Below are 20,969 nucleotides of genomic sequence, written 5' to 3'. Positions count from 1 at the left end.
ACTGCCTCTCAGGCGGTGAAACGCTCAAGACCTGGCCCATTAAAAAAAAAATAAAAAGCTTTTTATAATTCAATTGATTTGGTAAACTGTCCCAAAATCTTGCCAAAAACGTTTAAAAGCTGCACATTTTTAATTTTTTATTTTTTATTTAATGAAATAAATTATGCAGAGTTATAATAAAATTGACATCTATGTATTTATGAAATTATCTAAAATTCCACTTCTTTAAAGTTTGTTTCTTTAGTTGTACAGTCATTATGTGACAGCAGTGATATGGTGTTTATTACATAATTATAGAATAAATTGCATCAGTGTATATTCTGAATTACAGTTACATTTGACTTAATATTTGCTGACAAAAAAATGCAATTTAATGCTAAGAAACAAAACTGAAAAAAAACAGAAATTCTTAAATTCAAATCTGAATAAAATATTTCCATTTCCACTTCTGCAAAGTTTGCAATGTGACAGACAGACATTTTAAACGCCCATTAGGGGGTACATGCTACCACACTCAGTTATTTAGTCTTAACCCACTTATCTCCAACAAGTAAGTTCAGTATGATGGAGGAAACGTTCATTACTAAAGACTCTGATTAGCCTTATTAATGAAACCTGATGAGCCTCTAGCAGTACAACTTGTGAATGTTGGTGAATTCGTGCTCTGGAGGCTCTGTAAAGTTCAGATTAGGACACAGTGGGTTAACATTAGGCGAGTAAACACAAACATCTGGTTCTGTGGTCTTTTACGACGATCATGACGCTCTGTGTTGTCAGGATGAGGAGGAGAGTCTGAACGATATCGGTTATGATGACATTGGCGGCTGTCGCAAACAGCTGGCTCAGATTAAGGAGATGGTGGAGCTTCCTCTCAGACACCCTGGCCTTTTCAAAGCCATTGGAGTGAAGGTAAGAGACCCTACACCTGTCTGCCTGCTACATCAACACTCACATTGTCCTTCATATGCATTCTCTGAATCAGTGAACCTCTCTCTGTGTCTGTCCTCCAGCCCCCACGAGGAATCCTCTTGTATGGACCCCCTGGCACAGGGAAGACTCTAGTGGCCCGAGCCGTGGCCAATGAGACAGGAGCTTTCTTCTTCCTTATCAATGGTATCTTCACCCTCCCATCAGATACTCTCACAACTCATATTTTTACTTTTGTTAAATATTTACTTTGACCTTTTTTTAAATTATTATTATTCTTTATTGCCATATTTTCACCTTTTGTATTTTATTTGTGTCCTTTTGGTTTATTAATTTCTATTAGTTTTATATTTTTAATTATTTTTACTATTTTTGTATCATTGTTATTATTTTCTCATACTACATTTGTTTATTTTATCATATAATGTACTCATATTCTGTTATATTATTTAATTAATTTATTTTAGTTAATTAAATATTATTTATTTTCTATTTCAATCTCTATTTTTGTATCATTATTATTTTCTCATACTAGTTAAATCTTAATACATTTATTTTATTATATAATGTACTCATATGCCATTATATTATTTAATTAATTTATTTTAGTTAATTAAATAAATATTATTTATTTTCTATTTCAATCTCTATTTTTTGTATCGTTATTATTTTCTCATACTGATTTACTCTTTATTTGTTTATTTTATCATATAATGTACTCATTCTATTCTATTATTTAATTAATTTATTTTAGTTATTTTAGTAATTATTTATTTTCTATTGTAACCTCTATCTACTGTCAATATTCCAATACATTTAAAGCTAGGTTCACCCCTAATTGTTAAGTGTTGGCAGAGTGCTGCATCTACTACTTTATTAGAAACATCTACCACTGACCAGACAGTGACCTTCTAAAAATATCTAGTGAGGAATAACTCTCTGGTCAAGAAATGCCCACTGATAAAGGTCCTTACATCAGCAATGTGGAGCTACTGAGAGGTGCCTCTAATCGTGTCCAAAATTGCCAGCCTCTAGTGCCATCTTCTATATGGTGCTTGGTCCCCGCAAGTTGCCGCTGGCAGCTAGAAGTCATGATGTTACCGATACCTTCCAGTGTTATGTAGGTCAGCAAACACAGTGTACTCTAAAGGAATGAGTCTAGAGCCGCATCTAGAAATAGACTTTTATCCTTTGACTGGGTGGATAGTGAGGGTCTTGGGCTATTAAGCTTCATCACATATACATATACTATCTGGACAAAAGTATGGAGACACCTGCTAGGTTTTTGTTTCTTCCGATATTTGATAAGGGTAGAGTTCCTTATGCTTTTGCTGGAGTAACTGTCTCAACTGTCCAGGGAAGAAGGCTTTCTGCTAGATTTTGGAGCAGATTTGCTGTGAGAATTTGATTGCATTTCGTGACAAAAGTGTTAATTATGAGGTGGGATAAAGTTGATTATCCCACCTCATCCCAATCTCCCCAACTCATCTCAAAAAGAAAAGGATGGAGCGCCGTTCATCGTTCCAGAGAACACTGGAGGGCTTTATCCCCCTCTAGCCCATGTCTGGCATTAGGCAGCATGGTGCCAATAGGTTCATGTCCATTATCTGCTGCTGGTGTCCACAAATATTTGGACATACAGTGTATATTTGGGATTACTTCAATCGATTGGATCTTACTTGTGTGTTTGTGCTTTTTAGTGATGCGTTTCCTGCAGATTCTGAAACCTCTGGATGCTTGATGTCGTGTCTGTTGGGTGTTTATATCTGCAGGTCCAGAGATCATGAGCAAATTGGCGGGAGAATCGGAGAGCAACCTGAGGAAGGCTTTCGAGGAGGCGGAGAAGAACGCTCCTGCCATTATCTTCATCGACGAGCTGGACGCGATAGCTCCCAAAAGAGAGAAGGTGAGGAGGAGATCAGAAGATTGTGATGGGATCTGCACACTCTGCACCCATGTCATGTTGATGTGCCTCTAGCCCCCTCATGTGGTGGAACACTATCAGTGACCACAGTGTTGTGTCTGTAGAGCCCCCATGTGGTCAAGTGGTATCGGTGATGGCTGTGTTATGCCTGTAGACCCATGCCTTAGTGGAATCAGGCCACTAGAGGGCACATGTGTTACATGGATACACGGGTCCTCAGTGAATGGGAGTGAATGGATAATAATCAACAACATTTCTCACATTGGTTGCATAGTGGTTGCTAGGCTGTTGCTATGTGGTCACTAGGGTGAAACTAGTTTTGCTAGGTTGTTTGCTATGGTATGCTATGGGACTGCTATGGGTTTTCTAGGTAGTTGCTAGGTGATCACTACAGTGTTTCTAGGGTGTTGCAATGGTATACTAGGTGGCTGCTTTGGGGTTGGCAGGTGGTTACTATGGTGTGGTTAAGTGGTTGCTAGAAGGGTGCTATATTGTTGCTAGGTGATTGCTAATGAGTTGCTTAAGGTGTTGCTATGATGCTGCAAGGTGGTTGCTATGGTGTTGTGCGGTTCCTATAGAGTTGCTTAGTGGTTGGTAAGTGGTTTACTACGGTAAGTGGTTGCTAGGATGTTGCCATGGTATTCTAGATGGTTGCTAGGTAGTTGCTCATTACGCTAGATGGTTGCTATGGTATACTGTGTGTCTACTGTGGGGTTTCTAGGTAGTTGCTAGGTGGCCACTGCAGTGTGTCTTGGGTACTGCAGTGGTATACTTGGTGGCTGCTATGGGGTTGGTAAGTGGTTACTATGGTGTTGCTAAATGTGTTGCTATTGTGTTGCTAGGTGGTTGGTAGGTGGTTACTATGGTGTGGTAAAGTGGTTGCTAGAGGGGTGCTTTCTGGTTGCTGATGAGTTGCTTAGAGGTTGCTAGGGTGTTGCCATGCTATCCTAGATGGTAGTTAGGTAGTTGCTATGGTGCTGCATAGTTGTTGATTTTGCTAGATGGTTGCTATGGTATACTGTGTGGCTAAAATAGAGTTTCTTGGTAGTTGCCTGGTGGTCACAACAGTGTTTTGGTGTGTTGGTGGCTGCTATGGGGTTGGTAAGTGGTTACTATGGTGTTGCTAGATGGTTGGTATGGTGTTGTGAGGGTTCAATGGAGTTTCTTAAGTGCTGTAGGATTGCTAGGTAGTTGCTATGTTGCTGTGGTATCCTAGGTAGTTGCTAGTGTGTTGCCAAGTGGTTGCTATGGTACCCCATGTGGTTGGTTGGGTGTTACTAGTGTATTTGTTTCATTGTGACATAAGAAGGATGCACCCCGTCCATTCCTACAGGACAAACGTTGAAGTCTTTTTGATGTTCTACAGCAAATTGGTTTTGGGTAGTGGGACACTAGCATTACTGCATCGCTGCTACTGAGTCCTGATTGGCTGTTGAGCGGTGTCCATTCACCAACGTCATTAATATTAATAAGGTTCTGTTACTACGTCCTTTAACGGGAATTTGCATGAAAATATCTATAATTTAAAAATGTCAACTTTACATAAACCCCCCAGAGACCTCCATTCACATAGACTGCCATTGAGCTCCCCGTAGGGTCTCCAGGCCTCCTGTGGTCAGTGCTGGTGATCGATGTGCTGTGTCTGTAGACTCACGGCGAGGTGGAGCGGCGGATCGTCTCTCAGCTGCTCACCCTGATGGACGGACTGAAGCAACGGGTTCACGTCGTTGTCATGGCAGCCACCAACAGACCCAACAGTGTGGACCCCGCTTTACGCCGCTTTGGTAAAACCATTCACTCGTGTACAGTAGGGGTGTGCCTCCACCAGGTCAGGTCAGGACTCCGGGTTGCTGATTAGATATGTTCAGTAAAGATTGGATTAGTGGATCTTTGAATGATCTCGCTGTAAAATGACTTCTGATTGGTCATCTTTTGGGAACAGTTCCTCAGTAGTGGACTTGCACCTTGATATCTGCAGGTCGGTTCGATCGGGAGATTGATATCGGGATTCCTGACTCCACGGGCCGCCTGGAGATTCTCCAGATTCACACCAAGAACATGAAGCTGTCTGACGACGTAGACCTGGAGAGGGTGAGGAGTCATTTCAGTCACAGTCCCACAGCGAATGCAATGTGTGCTGATGTTTTTGGCCTTCTTGCATGTGTGTGAAATCAATTTCATCAAGAAGAATTGGAATCAGGATTCATGTGAATCAAGATTCATGTGAATCAACCCCTCCCCCAGTGCTTAAACTACAGCTGTTAGTTGAACATTAATTCATTTAAATCAGGATTCATTTGAATTAGGATTCTTGTGAATCAATATTAATGTAAATCACCCACCCAGTGCTTAAACCACAGTTGTTAGTTGAATCTGGATTCATTTGAATATAGATTCATGTGAATCTGGATTTATGCAAATTGGGATTCCTTTGAATCACTTTAAATATTATTTATAACAATTTGTTTTTTGCCTGTTTACATATGGGAATTCATTTGAATCACTCCCTGTATGATTTAATATTATTTATAGAATTTGATTTTGGCCTGTTTACATAGGGGAATTCATTTGAATCAGGATTCATGTAAATCAGGATTAATTTGAATCAGGATTCATTTGAATCACGTCCTGAGTGATTCCAAAGCTTTAAATATTATTTATATTTATATGATTTTAGCCTTTTTACATAAGGGAATTCATTTGAATCAGGATTCATGTGAATCAGGATTCATGTAAATCAGGATTCATGTGAATCAGGATTCATGTAAATCACTCCCTGTGTGATTTAATATTATTTATAGAATTTGGTTTTGGCTTTTTTACATATGGAAATTCATTTGAATCAGGATTTGTGTGAATTTGGATTCATGTGAATCACTTCCCCAGTGCTCAAAGTGTGAATTGTGTGTGAATTAAATTTCATCTGAATTTATTTGGGTTCATATGAACCAGGGCTAATTGGAATCACAGTCTGGATGCTAATCAGTGTGCACTTGGCCTCTGTAGATCGCCACAGACACTCACGGTCACGTGGGGGCGGATCTGGCGGCGCTGTGCTCTGAAGCGGCTCTTCAAGCCATCCGGAAGAAAATGACCCTCATTGACCTGGAGGACGACACTATCGACGCAGACCTGCTCAACTCACTCGCCGTCACCATGGATGACTTCAGGGTCAGCTCATACACTCACACACACACACACACACACACATATCTATCGTCACTGTCATGCAGAAACCACGTATCTCCAAAATGTCAGCCTCACTGAAGCAGAAAAAGGCCTTCTTAACTTTCAATGGGCGTCAACGTAAAGGTCATTTTTCTAGCATTTCTATTGGTCCGTTCATCATGACGAGGGTCTGTCTCTCTCTCTCTCTCTCTCTCTCTCTCTCTCAGTGGGCTCTCAGTCAGAGTAACCCCTCTGCTCTGAGGGAGACGGTGGTGGAGGTTCCTCAGGTGAACTGGGAGGACATCGGAGGACTGGATGAAGTAAAGCGGGAGCTGCAGGAGCTCGTACAGGTCTCTCTCCGGTGTGATCTAAAGGGCTGTGTTTCTGGATGTTCCCCCAGTGCATCCTCACTGACTGCCTGTGTGTGTTTAGTACCCGGTGGAGTACCCTGATAAGTTCCTGAAGTTCGGGATGACCCCGTCCAGAGGAGTGCTCTTCTATGGTCCGCCTGGCTGTGGAAAAACACTGCTGGCTAAAGCCATCGCCAACGAGTGCCAGGCAACTTTGTGTCCATTAAAGGTGTGTCCTCCTCATATGACTCCCATTAGTTACTGTATTTTGTGTGTCCAGAGGAGGGTGGGTTCTCCAGTGGTTCTGCTCCATGCTTCTAGAGAGGTTCTTGGTTCGTCTCCATGGTTCTTCCTCATGTTCTCAAAGAGTTGAGTCTTGGTTCTCCTCAGTGGTTCTTCATACTATTTGGGGAGGTTCTCCTTTTGTGTATTGGTTCTCCACAGTGGTTCTTCTTCATATTATTGGGAGGTTCTCCTTTTGAGGCTTGGTTCTTCTCAGTGGTTCTTCTTCATACTATTTGGGAGGTTCTCCTTTTGAGGCTTGGTTCTTCTCAGTGGTTCTTCTTCATACTATTTGGGAGGTTCTCCTTTTGAGGCTTGTTTCTTCTCAGTGGTTCTTCTTCATACTATTTGGGAGGTTCTCCTTTGAGGCTTGGTTCTTCTCAGTGGTTCTTCTTCATACTATTAGGGAGGTTCTCCTTTTGAGGCTTGTTTCTTCTCAATGGTTCTTCTTCATATTATTTGGGAGGTTCTCCTTTTGAGTCTGGTTCTCCTCAGTGGTTCTTCATACTATTTGGGAGGGTCCTCTTTTTGTGCCTTGGTTCTCCACTGTGGTTCTTCCTTATGCTATTTGGGAAATTCTCATTTTGAGTCTTGGTTCTCCTTGGTGGTTCTTCTTCATATGTGTCTTGGTTTTTTTCTTCTTCATGCTCTAAGGACGTTTTTTTTTTTGTGTTGGTTCTCAGTGGTTCTTTCTCATGTTCTTAGAGAGGTTCTCTTTTGGAGTTTTGGTTCCTCTCCATGCTTATTCATCATGTTTAAGGGAGTTTCTCTGTTTGAGTCTTGGTTCTCCTCAGTGGCTCTTCTTCATACTATTTGGGAGGTCCTGCTTTTGTGTCTTGGTTCCTCACATTTTTTTCTTAGGACGTTTTCCATGTTCTTAGAGAGGTTCTCCTTTGGAGTTTTGGTTCCTCTCAATGGTTCTTGCTCATGTTCTTAGGAAGTTCACCTCTTAAGTATTGGTTCCTATAAATTATTCTTCATTATATTCCTAAGGTGGTTCTTCTTTTAAGTCTCGGTTCTCCTAAGTGGTTCTTTTTCCTGCTCTTGAGGATACTCACTGTTGGTTCCACATTAGTGTCTGTTCTTCATGCTCTTGGAGAAATTCTCTTTTTGAGCATTGGGTCCTCGTAGTGGTTCTTCCTCCTGCTCTTGCTCTTAAAGGAGGTCTTCTTTTTTAGTTTTGGTTCCTCATGTTCTTTGGGAGGTTCTCCTTGGCTTACTGGGGGTTTGGAATTAAATTGAATTGTATGATCTTTTCTTCCCTCATACAGGTCCAGAGCTCCTCACCATGTGGTTTGGAGAATCAGAGGCTAATGTGAGAGACGTGTTTGATAAGGTACGTATGAAGTAAGGCTCTACCAGTAGAGCTCCATCACACAGTTTTCCCTCTATTAAACAAAATTAACTCATTTAGTCAACATACATCAAATGGACAAAAGTATTGGGACACCTCCACACACTCCACCTACAGGAGCTTTTCTCACATCTCATTCTAAACCCATAGGCTGTATTAATAAGGAGCTGGTCTCCGTTTGCTCTAAGCTCTACCAGCAGCAGCAGGTCTGGAGCTCTGCTGCAGTTATTGGGTCAGTTGGAGGCTTTTCTGCACTCTGCTCTGAGCTCAGCACTCGGCCTGACCCCGCTCTGTAGCTTTACGTGGTCTGACAGACACTCTGTGAACACTGAGCTTGCTCTCTGTGAGCTGTTCCTCCTAAACTCTTCCACTGTTCAATAATAATACCACTCACAGCTGATGGAGGAAGATCTAGGAGGGAGGAAATTTCACCAGCTGACTTGTTGTTGTTGGTGCAGCGGTGTCTCCTATTACATACAGAACCACGCTGGAGTTCAGTGAGCTCTTCAGAACCTCCCGTTCTTTCACTGATGTGTGGAAGAAAGACAGACTGCAGGACTAGGGGCTGGATTTTATACACCTGTGGCTGAATGAGACTGAATCAGACACCAGAATTCAGTGATTTAGAGGTGTGTCCAAATACTTTTGTCCAATTAGTGTATGCTGTGGAGGAAATCATCACACACTCTTCTCAAACACTGAGGAGCTGTTCAGCCATCTTTAATAGACCTGTAGTTTCTGACACTGCTTGACTTACAGTTGGTTGAGCTATGCTAATGTAGTTTAGTGGACGTTTGTAGATAACAGGGAGTCATATAGCGTCAAAATCCACATAAACAAGGCTATTAGGTGTTTATAGCTATTATGTCCATTACAGTGTGTTTTACGGCCTGCTGTTAGCACTGTGCTAAGAGGTTAGTTAGCTACATTAGCCTCAGCTCCAAACTAAAGAAGCTAACTTCAGACACCAAACATGTATTGATTGATTGATTACATTAAAACTGACAGAACTAAACATAAAACAGTGTGTGTGTGTGTGTGTGTGTGTGTGTGTGTGTGTGTTACTGTAACAGCTCGTCAGGCCGCTCCATGTATCCTTTTCTTTGATGAGCTGGAACTCCATCGCTAAATCCAGAGGGGGCGGAGCCGGAGATGCGGGTGGAGCAGCCGACCGGGTCATCAACCAGATCCTCACAGAGATGGACGGAATGACCAACAAGAAAAACGTCTTCATCATTGGCGCCACCAACAGGTGTGTGTGTGTGTGTGTGTGTGTGTGTGTGTTATTTGGGTATTTTGAATGAGCAAAACTAAATTAACCTAATAAATTATAAATGTATTAAATTAAATCATTTTCATTCTCTAAAATCAACATGTCTCTCTCTCTCTCTCTGTCTCTCTCTCTCTCTCTCTCTCTCTCTCTCAGGCCTGATATTATTGATCCGGCGATTTTGCGTCCTGGTCGTTTGGATCAGCTGATTTATATTCCTCTGCCGGACACGCCGTCCCGCACGGCCATTCTCAGAGCCAACCTGCGCAAGTCCCCTGTGGCTAAAGTCAGCTCCCACACACACACACACACACACACACACACACACACACACACAGACTGGTGCTGTAATATAATATCAGATATCGGTCAGGTGTAATGATCAGTGAGTGTCTGTGTGGGCAGAGGTTCTCTGAACTTTACTGGAGTAAAAGCTTCAGTTGATACTTCAGCTTCTATAGAAGTCTGTTAAACCCTAGTATCTCCACTCCTAGGAGTGAATGTCAATACTTTTGACCCCTTTGTGTGTGTGTGTGTGTGTGTATCAGGACGTGGACCTGCCGTACCTGTCCCGGATCACTGAGGGCTTCTCAGGTGCTGATCTGACGGAGATCTGTCAGAGAGCCTGCAAACTGGCCATCAGAGAGGCCATAGAGGCCGAGATCCGTGCTGAGAGAGAGAGGCAGAGCAGGAAGGGCACTGCTATGGTCAGTATGTGTGTGTAAGGAGTATGTGTGTGTGTGTGTTTAAGGTGTGTGTGTGTGTGTGTGTGTGTGTGAGGTTGTGCAGTATGAACAATGCTGAACACTAATACCAAAACATTACACATGAACAGTGTTCCTCTGGATTCTATAATACACTATATGGACAAAAGTATTGGGACGCCTGTTCATTCCCTGTTTCTTCTAAAATCAAAGGGATTAAAATGAGTGTATCCTGCTTTTGTTGGAGTGACTGTCTCTACTGTGATGGATGACTGGATGATCATCATCCCCAACTCCCCAACTCATCCCAAAAGTATTAGATGGAGCTCCACCATCATCACTCCAGAGAACACAGTTCTTCCACTGCTCCACAGCTCCTCAATGCTGGGGGGCTTTATTTACACCCCTCTAGCCCACGCCTGGTACTTCTCAACAGGGTCTAGACAAGTTTGTGTGTGTGTGTGTGTGTGAGTGTGCATTTGCACATCTGTGTCAACAATGAGTGCAGCTTAAAGTAGCTAAATGCATTCATTAGAAGGGGTGTCCACAAACATTTGGATATATACTTTGATTTGTATTTTATCTGTTTTTATTATCTGCAATATTTTATATTAGATTTTTTTCTGCTATTTTAATTATTATCTTAATTATTTACCTTTTACTTTTATATTATTATTATTATTTTTATTCTTTCTCTTTATTCTTCCCTTATTTTGTCAATCAGTTGTTGAAGCACCTTGAGTTTCAGTTTTATTTGTCTGAAAGGTGTTATAAAAATAAGTTTGATTGATTGATTGATATAGTGTGTGTTGTTGCTATCACACTAAAAACTTGTATCTCCAAAACAGCAACATTTTTTTAAAAACTTCTTAACTCTCAATGGAAGAGTTTCTATTGGTCCGTTCATCATTAAAATTTCGATACAGTGTAAAGAACAACTGCCAGAATAATAAGAACACAGCATGCAGTCACTGTCAGAATAAGACCAGGGGTCTGCTTCACAAAAGCATCTTAAGAAAGAAGAAATTCTTCATATTTTTGCTTTTTTTTGTAACTTTATTCTTAAGATAAATTTATAATATTTCAAAACAACAACAACCCTCAGTACCTGCAGAGACTTCTGTACTAACTGGTAGGGCTGTTCTTTAGTAATAGAAGCTTGTACGTTAAATATAATATAATAAATATATATATATATATAATCAAATAATATGTTCAACAATACTTTCTTTCACGGCTTCTTCACACTGGTCTCAGACTGTAGGAGGTCAGAGAGGTCGGCCTCCAAAACCAGTCATTTAAATAGGACTGAATTACAGGACTAGGGTCTAATTTAAACTGGGGTTAAAACTGGGGCCCATAGCATATTTATTATATTACACTATATTAAGTTAGCTATTTGCTTATATATAATATATATATGTGTGTGTGTGTGTGTGTGTGCGTGTGTCCTCTCTTGATCGGCTGTGTCTAGCTGAGAGTGCTGGACTCTGATGGACAGAGAGGAACAGTAGGGCTCCCTAAAGGGTGGCTGGCTGTTCTCTAGCATTCAGCCTTTGGACCGGAGCCAACAGTGTACCCCCCTCTAGTCTCTATTCTCTCAAAGCCTCGTATCTCCACTGCTGCTGTTTTGTTGCCGTGTTTCTCTTCTTATTAACCGTACTGTGAAGACTTGGTGATGAATGGACCAGTAGAAGTGTATGCAGGCGTAAGCTCTGCTGCACAGGAGAACGGGGCACCACTCCTGTGTCGGCTAGACTGACCCGACAGTTCTTCACTGTCCAGGAGCGGGGGGGTATTTCAGGACCCTGTCATATCTTCTCATGGGACCCAAACTCCCTGTTGCTGTCATATGAGGGCTTTATCAGAATGTGAGCAGACTGAGAGGTTCACTTTAATTTCTCTCTCTCTCTCTCTCTCTCTCTCTCTCCCTCTCTCTCTTTCTCTCTCTCTCTCTCTCTTTCTCTCTCTCTCTCTCTCCCTCTCTCTCTCTCCTCTCTCTCTCTCTCTCCCTCTCTCTCCCTCTCTCTCTCTCTCTCTCTCTCTCTCTCCCTCTCTCTCTCTCTCTCTCTCTCTCTCTCCCTCTCTCTCTCTCTGTCCCTCTCTCTCTGTGTCTCTCTTTCTTTCTCTCTCTCTCTCTCTCTCTCTCGCTCTCTCTCTCTCTGTCTCTCTCTCTCTCTCTCGCTTTCTCTGTGTCTCTCTCTATCTCTCTCTCTCCCTCTCTCTCTTTCTCTCTCTCTTTCTCTCTCTCTCTCTGTCCCTCTCTCTCTGTGTCTCTCTTTCTTTCTCTCTCTCTCTCTCTTTCTCTCTCTCCCCCTCTCTCTCTTTCTCTCTCTCACTCTCTCTCCCTCCCTCTCTCTCTCCCTCTCTCTCTCTCTCTCTCTCTCTCTCTCACTCTCTCTCCCTCCCTCTCTCTCTCTCTCTCTCTCTCTCTCTCTCTCTCTTCTCTCTCTCTCTCAGGATGATGATTTTGACCCTGTTCCTGAGATCAGGAAGGACCATTTTGAGGAGGCCATGCGTTTCGCCCGTCGCTCCGTCAGTGATAACGACATCCGTAAATACGAAATGTTCGCCCAGACTCTGCAGCAGAGCCGCGGCTTCGGCAACTTCAGGTACAGACGTTACAGTCGGGCCCATAAGAATTTGGACACACATGTTGCCTCTGTGCACCACCCCTGCGGTCGAGATGTGCAGGGCATGAACTGTTTAACCAGTTCCTCCATCAGCTGACTGAGGAGCAGGTCTGCTCTCTTCTGTCTGGTCTCTCGTCATAGTTAACGACAAATTAAGGAGGGTCATGAGCTCAAATCCCGAACCATGCTGCTTTGCCATCAGCAGTCGGAATCTGAGAGAGCACAATAGGCCGGGTAGATGGCGCTCTGTTGGCTGGTGCGGTGAAGCTGGGGACCCGGTGCTTTCCTCTGGCTTTGCCTGTATCAGAGGAGGCATGTGTTAGGTCCTTACCCTTTAGCCTAGCATTGATTAGCATAGCTGCTTCAGTGAAGTCAAGACGTATGTGATTCGGGGAAATTAGCAGTGGTTTAATACTGACATCAACCAGGTTTATTAAGAGAGGTTTAAGGATCCAGCGTTGGAGTTTACCTCACCTTTTTGATCCTCCTTTGGTTCGGATTGCAGATCTGGACCGGATCAGGACTAAAATCTAACAGTGTATCATTTCTCGCTTGGTTTGCTTTGGTATCTCTGATAGGCCAGAGATTTTCTGCTGTTCCTCAACAGTCCTAAACAATCAACGAAGGCCTAACGAGTTCGTTAAGCCCATTAAGTCTGTTTCCTAATGTAATTCTCTCCAACTTATCCATTCTCTCAGGTTTCCCTCCAGCCCACAGTCAGGTGGAGGCCAAGGGTCAGGTCAGGGTTCTGGGGGTCACTACCGAGAAGATGGGGATGATGACCTCTACCAGTAATTCGGCCGAACGACGAACCAGGAGAAGCTGGAATGGATTGCACTACAAATGAAGCTTATAGGAAATGCTAAGGTTGCTGATGAGCTGTAGAAACAGCTGTATTTGAACATTTGTCTGTGAGCTGTGTAAGCTACTCAGGTAGAACGTCATTTCCAGCTCCGACACCCGACTTCGGAGATAAATGGGGCAGTTCGGGTAAGACTGAAAAAGTGAAAGTGAAAGGAAAAGCATCCAGATATACAAGACTCCCAGTGCCTGACATAAACTGTGTGGTATTGCTAGCTTTAAATGATGAAATTCCTTTAATTATATATAAATATATACATATTTAATATATCAAATTAATGCTATATATAACCCATGTCTCTCAATAGTGAGAAGGTTTCTACTGTAGAAGCTCCAGATCTGATCAGAACAGATAAAGCAGGTGAACATAAATCCAGTAAAAAGGAGAAGCAAGAGCTTCTCATTCTGGAGAAAGAAAGTAGTGAGATCTTGTCGGTGAGCTAGTCTGAAGAACAGAGCTTGGTTCCTCCAGGTTTCTCCTGGACGCCCCCCAGTCCAGCCAGCATAGTGTGGAGGATGTGTTCAACTCCATCATCATCAGCAGCAGCAGCAGCTCACCTGATTTACCATCATTAAATAATACTAGACTCCATGAGAGAGGAGAACTTTGGAGATGTTCTAATGATGAACACAGTGATGGAGAACCACCACCACTTTTATTAGTGTTTATTCTAATATCAGTGATTTACTGAGGAAAAATCAGTCAGGGTGAATCTGCTGGTGTGTTTTATGAATCTGGATCATAGTGTGAACTATATGAGTTTAGATTACTTCAGCCAGTCCATAGTGTGTGTGTGTGTGTGTGTGTGTGTGTGTGTGTGTGTGTAAGTGAGTGAGTGTGTGTGTGTGTGTGGGGTGTTATCAGATGCTGGTTGGCAGAATTGAGAGTGATTGTTTTTAAGAGCTTTATAATATATAATAGTTTTGGAACGTGTTTTATTGTCTGATGTGATGGAAGTTTGTATTTTAGAAGCTCGAAGGATAATAAAATAAAACACTGGCAACTACTGTGGCCCGTTCAGTGTGTCAGAGATAGCTTCCAGATTACCCACCATGCTGTCTGATTACTCGCAACCAGTGAGGCCTAACACCATGACTGAGCTCCACATGAGGGCTGGACGTCCCCATACTGGTTTTCACTCCCTTCCTGATGTCTTTTTAAAATTTCATTATGTCACACAAGCATGTTTGAGGTGTGCCTTAAAAATACACCCAATTAACTCAAATGTTGTCAATTAACCTATCGAAAGCTTCCAAAGCCATGACATCAACATCAAACTTGTGACCTCATAGAAAAACAACTAAAAATCTTATCTCTACAAATTATATTATTCTGGCATTTAGCAAATAGAAAAATAAAAAAATAAGTAATTTTGGTAATCCTAACTGACTTAAAACTGGAAAGGTTTATAATAATAATAATATTAATAATAATAATAATAATAATAATATAATAACGGGACTATATAAATAATATCCATATTCATTAATATTCACATTTTTTTCGGTTTCTAATTAATAAAAATTATATATATATATTTATTTTTTGTAATCCTCGATCTTTAAATCTACAGCGTGTCCTTGCAGAGTCGTGCATTATTTTTTGTAATCCTCGATCTTTAAATCTACAGCGTGTCCTTGCAGAGTCGTGCAGTAGGGGGCAGTAATGCGCCTTCCCGCGTTCGGTCCTCCAAACAGCGCAGAAGCAGACGGAATGGCTGTGTTCCAATCTGCATGCTTTCCTTCTAGACTGCTTGGCCCAGCTAGCGCGCCTTCAACACACACACACACACACACACACACACAGACGTGTAATGTACAATTTACGATGCACAAATCTTTATAAAAATATAAAAATATGACACAACATGTTTTAAATCGACGGTAATTTAATCTGTCTACCATAAACAATGCACGTGTTTTTCTTCTTCTCCATAGCAACCATAACGGACTAAACGGGGGCACGAAATAAAAACAATCTATCAGTAAAAATATTAGCAAATAAATTAATAAATAATAGTCGGTTTCTACAGCGTTTTTTTCTTTAGCTAGTTTACTCCCCTATAAAGTGTACAGTGGATATTGAAACACCGCCCTCAGATTCTACTTCCTGCGCCAGCCGGAAATAAGCCGAGGGTTTGGAGGTGACCGAGTGGCAGTGGGTTTGTGGGTTTTTCTCCGGATTCAAGCTCGGAACCGCGGCTCGGTTTAGCGGGAGGACGGTGGGCTGGTAAGAATGGGGGCTGACCTGGTGCGGCACTACATCACGGAGCGGGACACGAGTCTGGACATGCGGACGCCGCCTCGGAACGACCCGCTGTACGGCTTCGAGGAGCGGAAAGAGAGAGGTCCGGACCCCCCCCCTGTCCAGCACCCCCCCAGCACCCCCAGCACCCGAACACCCGGCCCGCAGAGCGGGTCCAGCTCAGGCTCTGGTTGACCGGTGTTCTGTCGAGTTGTGCTACCTGTCGGACTATCCCACCTATAGCTGCTGTGCGCATGCGCGAACCGTTTATTATTTTCATTTTTTAGTTTTTATTATTTTTCTTCTCTCCTTTGTGCTTCATACAGTCTGAGCTTACTGTTAATATTTGCTTGAGTTTAAAAAGTATAAACTGCAATTAAAAAAAAAATAATATTAATTATCTTAATCATAATTACCCTGATATGATCATTAACGCCACCCATTGATCTGTCCTGTAGTTCTGCTGGGGCTTTACCTGTAAATACACACTGTGAGGGAATAAGAATTATTATTATTTATTATTAATATTTATTTAAATTGCATTTCACACTTTTGAAACACTCAAGCAAATATTATATAACTGTAGATATATATATATATATATATATATATATATATATATATATATATATATATATAATATATAAGATGCAGATTAATAACTCATGAAAATGTAAAAATCAGGGCCAGGCAGGGCATTTCGATGGGCAGCGCGACTCGTCAGAACACCACATTGCTCTTCACCAGTATCGAGCTTAAACCAACTAGTCAACCAGTATGACCAGCAATAATAACAACAACAACAACAATAAATAAATAATAACACTAATTATATCTAAAACTGTAATCTTTAACAGTCAGAATTTTATGGCAGATCTGGATTTACGATTTCAGACGATAAAATAATCGTAGGATCGTAGAATCAGGACTCGCTGCGGTCGGTCTCTGATGGTCAAAGCTATGCTGGTAAACCAGCTCGTTGACCAGCATGGCCAAGCTCAGACTGTTCACGAGCTTAGACCATCAGAGACCGCAGCGAGTCCAGTTTCTACGATTCTGCGATTATTTTATCGGCTGAAATCGTAAATCCAGATCTGCCATAAAATTCTGACTGTTAAAGATTACAGTTTTAGATATAATTAGTGTTATTATTTATTTATTGTTGTTATTATTGCTTGTTGAACTCTAAAATTATATTTAAGAGGAACGGCACATGTCCTTACCACAACTAGTCAAATAATTATTATTAATAATATTATAGAAATGAAAAATTTAATTTAGTAAATAATTGTAATTCCACTTTCTACCAGGACAGCAGTGATTGTAGATGTCTGAAAGTCTCATAATAAATAAAGGCAAATCTATGAAAATTAGTAGTAACGTATGTCCTAGTCACCATGGCAGTATGTGGGTTTACGGTCGGGACGATTTGACTAGTCTGTAGATCTGATGATATTTGTGATGAGAATCTCCACAGAGATCTCGAACTTTTCGAGTTTTTAGGAGTGAAAGTTAAGCTACTGCTTGTATTTCTGGTGCCTTCTTAGACTGAAACATCGGCCCCTAGATCTACACGCTTGAATGTGATGCTGGTCTGATCTGAAGGTGGTGTTATCCACTACACTACGCTACGCTGACCTATCTAAAGCCGTTCTGAGTGGTCATGTAGCCTGAAGAGTTTTTAAATGGTCTTAAGGTATCTTTGATTTACATGGAATATCATCTATAATTGCATCTGTAATTCTGTATAATCTAAAAAATCTATAATTCTATTTATAATTCATTTATTTTACAGGTAAAAGGCCTGAATTAAGGATCTCTAGTTTGTCAGCAGTTTGAGAAGACTCGGTGTGTCGTGATATGCACCAATCAGCCATGACATTGAAGCCACCTGTCTAATATTGCGTAGGACCCCCCCCCCCCCCCCCCCCCCTCCTGCTGCTGAAGGTCTTGTGGTATTTGGCACCAAGGCTAATGCCAGCAGCAGATCCTTTAAGGCCAAGGTCCTGTAAGTTGAGAGGTGGAGCCTCCATGAGCCTCCATGAGCACTTTTGGCCCTTCCCTTTTGGCTGAATACCTGGTGCACCCCACAAGATGTTCTGACCCAGTCGTCTAGAACGTCAGAGTTCGGTTCTGATCAAAGTGTCTCAGATGCCTCAACACCTTCATCACCTTATTCTCGTCTACAGTGGCTCCTTCCGTCAGTGTTTCACTTCACCTGTCGGTGGTTTTAATGTTTTGGCTGATCGGTGTGTTTAGGCCGTTCGTGACGGCTGCAGTGCCAGGCGTCTAACGTGTGTGTGTGTGTGTGTGTGGTTAGTGTGTGTGGCGACTCAGGAGCAGATGGACATGGCCCTGCTGCCGCTGGACCAGCGAGACTACTGCGCTCACTATCTCATCAAACTGATGAAGTGTAAACGAGACCACTACCCCAACTTCATGGCCTGCGGGCACGAGAGACACGAATGGGACTACTGCGAGCACAAAGAGTAAGACACACACACACACACACACACACACACAGGGCGTTGCTTTAGTAGGCAGTAGTGATGTTCGTTCTTCATTGTGAGAACTGGTGCATCTGCATGGCTCTGCAATTACATAACCAACACCCTTGTCTGATGGGGTTCCGTGTCTCTGTGTTTTAAATCTGTGCTGCCTTTCTTGTGTCTCTGTGCTGCCTTTCTTGTGTCTCTGTGCTGCCTTTCTTGTGTCTCTGTGCTGCCTTTCTTGGCGTTCTTGTGTCTCTGTGTTGGCCGCCTTGGCGTACTTCAGTTTGCTTTCATTTCACACAGAAAAATTCCATACAGGTCGTGACCCAAGCAGTGGAGAACAGCCTTTTCTGTAGTCATTAGTAGTGTATTCAGGGCATTTCACTGGGCAAAAACACCTGCAGACAAGGAGCTGTTCTGGTAGAAGAACTGCTCAATTATTTTTAAATGATTAATTCATTAATCTATTTTTTAATCCATGCAGGCAATAAATCAAAGCAGTCACGTAACGAAATGAACCAATCACGCAATCCCACTCATGGTGCCAGGAGCTTCCACACCTGTAGAGGACTGCTGTAAAAGTCTGCATGAAGCAAACCCCAGACCACTGATTTCAGGAGGACCACACATCTGTGCTCTGGGCCACCCCAGGGCTCAAAAACCATTTTCATTGACCAAACGTACCGACCTCTCGGAGCAGGCGCTCCAGGGTCCGGGAAAGAAAAGGCTCTAGTGTGAAAGCGTCCTGAAACAGCTGGATGAGTTTCCTCATGTCTGCTCTACATCCAGACAACCAAAGTGTTGTTCCAGCCCTGACCATATCCACAGTCCCAGTAGCAATCCATTACATTGTAGAAATGCCCTAATATGGTTGACCATGATTAACCCTTTAAACCCTAAAGCCCTTTTATGTAGGTCTACAGTTCAGTACCTTACCCTCAAACAACATCAGTTACATATTAGTTACATATAGCGGTTACTAAAGAATCAGTCAGTACTGGAAAATGATGATAGTAACTCTAACTCTAGGCTTCTAAGGGTTAATGATCATGTTCTAAACAACATTCTCCACAAGATGGCGCTATTGGCCCTCAAGTTAGTTTGTGTGAATCATTGAAAGGCTCTTTAATCTTCAAATCATTAAACACACAGTATATTGACACAAGTATTGGGACACCTGCTTTTTCAGTGTTTCTTCTGAAATCAAGGCTATTAAAGAGTTTCTCCTGTTTTTGTTGGAGTAACTGTCTCTACTGTCCAGAGAAGAAGACTTTCTACTAGATTTTGGAGAAGCATTGCTGTGAGGGTTTGATTGCTTTCAGCAGCAAAAGCATTTGTGAGGTCAGGATGTTGGAGAATTATGATGTTGGCGATGATGGCCACCCCACCTAAGCATCCCTGTCTCCCAAACCCATCCCGAAAGTATTTCAGTTGTAGGTCATGTTGCTCTTTTCGCTCTGTGTGTGTTTAACTCTCTCCGTTTTGCTTTTCTGCAGTTATGTAATGAGGATTAAGGAGTACGAGCGCGAGAGGAGGCTGAACCTGAGGAAGAAGAGGATCGCAGAGAAAGCACAGGAAGCCTGATCTCTTCATCATCTAGCCTCTCTTTCCCTGTTCTCTTCTGTCTGTTCTCATTGCCTCCACTCAGTAATAAAGAGTATCTAATGAGCTTCCGCCTCGTTCGTTCAACACATCCAGCACACACAGGGTTCTTTCCCCTCAGTGACAAGGCAGCTACAGGTTCTGCTAATTCTAGACTGTTCTACAGAGCCTGTTTCAGCCCTACCCCGAATATTCAATCAAGCCACCAGCCAAACCATAAACACCCAGCAGACTGAGGCTGACCCTTGTTTTAGAGCTTGGACTGAGAAATGGATTATAATTATGAAAACAAATACATGATTAAATTTGATCTGTGAATAATTAAAAATGGAACTGGTGGAGGCCTCTGTACACCCATTAGCCTGATGAAGACTGCCTGCCTGAATCACATGGCTTAAATGGTGCTGCCCACCCTAAATCTATGACCTTCCATAATAAAGTCCTCAGGGCTGCAGAGCTGGCCCAAGGTCTTCAAATCTGGACCTTGAATCCAGTTTCCTGGAAAGTGTCCTCTCTGAAAGTGAAAGTTTAGGGAACAGTTAAGGGAAGTGATTGGCCGTGTAGCGTCACACCTGGATTCTAAGCTGTACAGTTCAGCCTCAAGAGGTCCTTCTGCAGTTCTCTATTGCCCGTACCTACAAAGTCTAAAAGGATCTAGGGTTTTTTCTCCATTTTATTGTTTACAGATGTGCGCTTTGGCAAAGACCCCAATGCTGCCTACTCACTGTGGTGGTTCCCCACCTTTGCAGGCATTGTTTTGTGGTGCCATGTTGGTGGCGCCCCTTAAGGAGCTTCAAGAAATATTTTGGAAAGGTTTGACGAAGCTCTGGTTTCCTAAAATAACCCCTTTCTAGGAACCCCCAGAGTTCATTGGGGATTTTCTTTTATTTCCTCCACTCAGCCCCAAAGGTTGAACTGATTTTAGTGAGCATTTAATATGTTTTAGTTATTTGTCATATTCCTTTATTTCTTGCTACTGTCGGGTTATAGCTTAGCATTTTTAATAATTGCTTTATTGTATGAACCATATTTGTATGTATTTGAGATTTATATATATATATAGAGAGAGAGAGATAGAGAGGTGTGTGTATATATATATATATATATATATATGTGTGTATAAATTGTATATTATTATGACTATTATTATATTTTGG

The 20,969-nt window shown here is 42.1% G+C and overlaps 2 protein-coding genes across 2 annotated transcripts in view; both read left to right on the top strand.

Moving 5' to 3' along the window:
- The window catches only part of LOC140535484 (transitional endoplasmic reticulum ATPase), a 19,095-nt gene extending 5,671 nt beyond the window's left edge, over positions 1 to 13,424 (top strand). The window contains 16 exon segments of the mRNA XM_072656880.1: positions 778 to 909; positions 1,011 to 1,113; positions 2,700 to 2,833; positions 4,500 to 4,635; positions 4,830 to 4,942; positions 5,858 to 6,022; positions 6,247 to 6,369; positions 6,452 to 6,575; positions 6,578 to 6,598; positions 7,923 to 7,991; positions 9,079 to 9,122; positions 9,124 to 9,257; positions 9,432 to 9,561; positions 9,824 to 9,982; positions 12,440 to 12,591; positions 13,311 to 13,424. Of these exon segments, the coding sequence (XP_072512981.1) occupies positions 778 to 909; positions 1,011 to 1,113; positions 2,700 to 2,833; positions 4,500 to 4,635; positions 4,830 to 4,942; positions 5,858 to 6,022; positions 6,247 to 6,369; positions 6,452 to 6,575; positions 6,578 to 6,598; positions 7,923 to 7,991; positions 9,079 to 9,122; positions 9,124 to 9,257; positions 9,432 to 9,561; positions 9,824 to 9,982; positions 12,440 to 12,591; positions 13,311 to 13,407 (1,836 nt within the window). The 3' untranslated portion in view covers positions 13,408 to 13,424.
- A 2,169-nt stretch (positions 13,425 to 15,593) lies between these two features.
- Positions 15,594 to 19,878, top strand: ndufb7 (NADH:ubiquinone oxidoreductase subunit B7). The gene is made up of 3 exons (XM_072657210.1): positions 15,594 to 15,821; positions 18,039 to 18,207; positions 19,707 to 19,878. The coding sequence occupies exons 1-3, from the start codon at positions 15,710 to 15,712 to the stop codon at positions 19,792 to 19,794; spliced, it is 369 nt and encodes a 122-aa protein (XP_072513311.1). The 5' UTR covers positions 15,594 to 15,709; the 3' UTR covers positions 19,795 to 19,878.
- Positions 19,879 to 20,969: the final 1,091 nt, after the last annotated feature.

This window comes from Salminus brasiliensis, chromosome 15, assembly GCF_030463535.1.
Source record: "Salminus brasiliensis chromosome 15, fSalBra1.hap2, whole genome shotgun sequence".
Classification (NCBI taxonomy): domain Eukaryota; kingdom Metazoa; phylum Chordata; class Actinopteri; order Characiformes; family Bryconidae; genus Salminus; species Salminus brasiliensis.
This window is presented reverse-complemented; position numbering and strand designations above follow the sequence as displayed.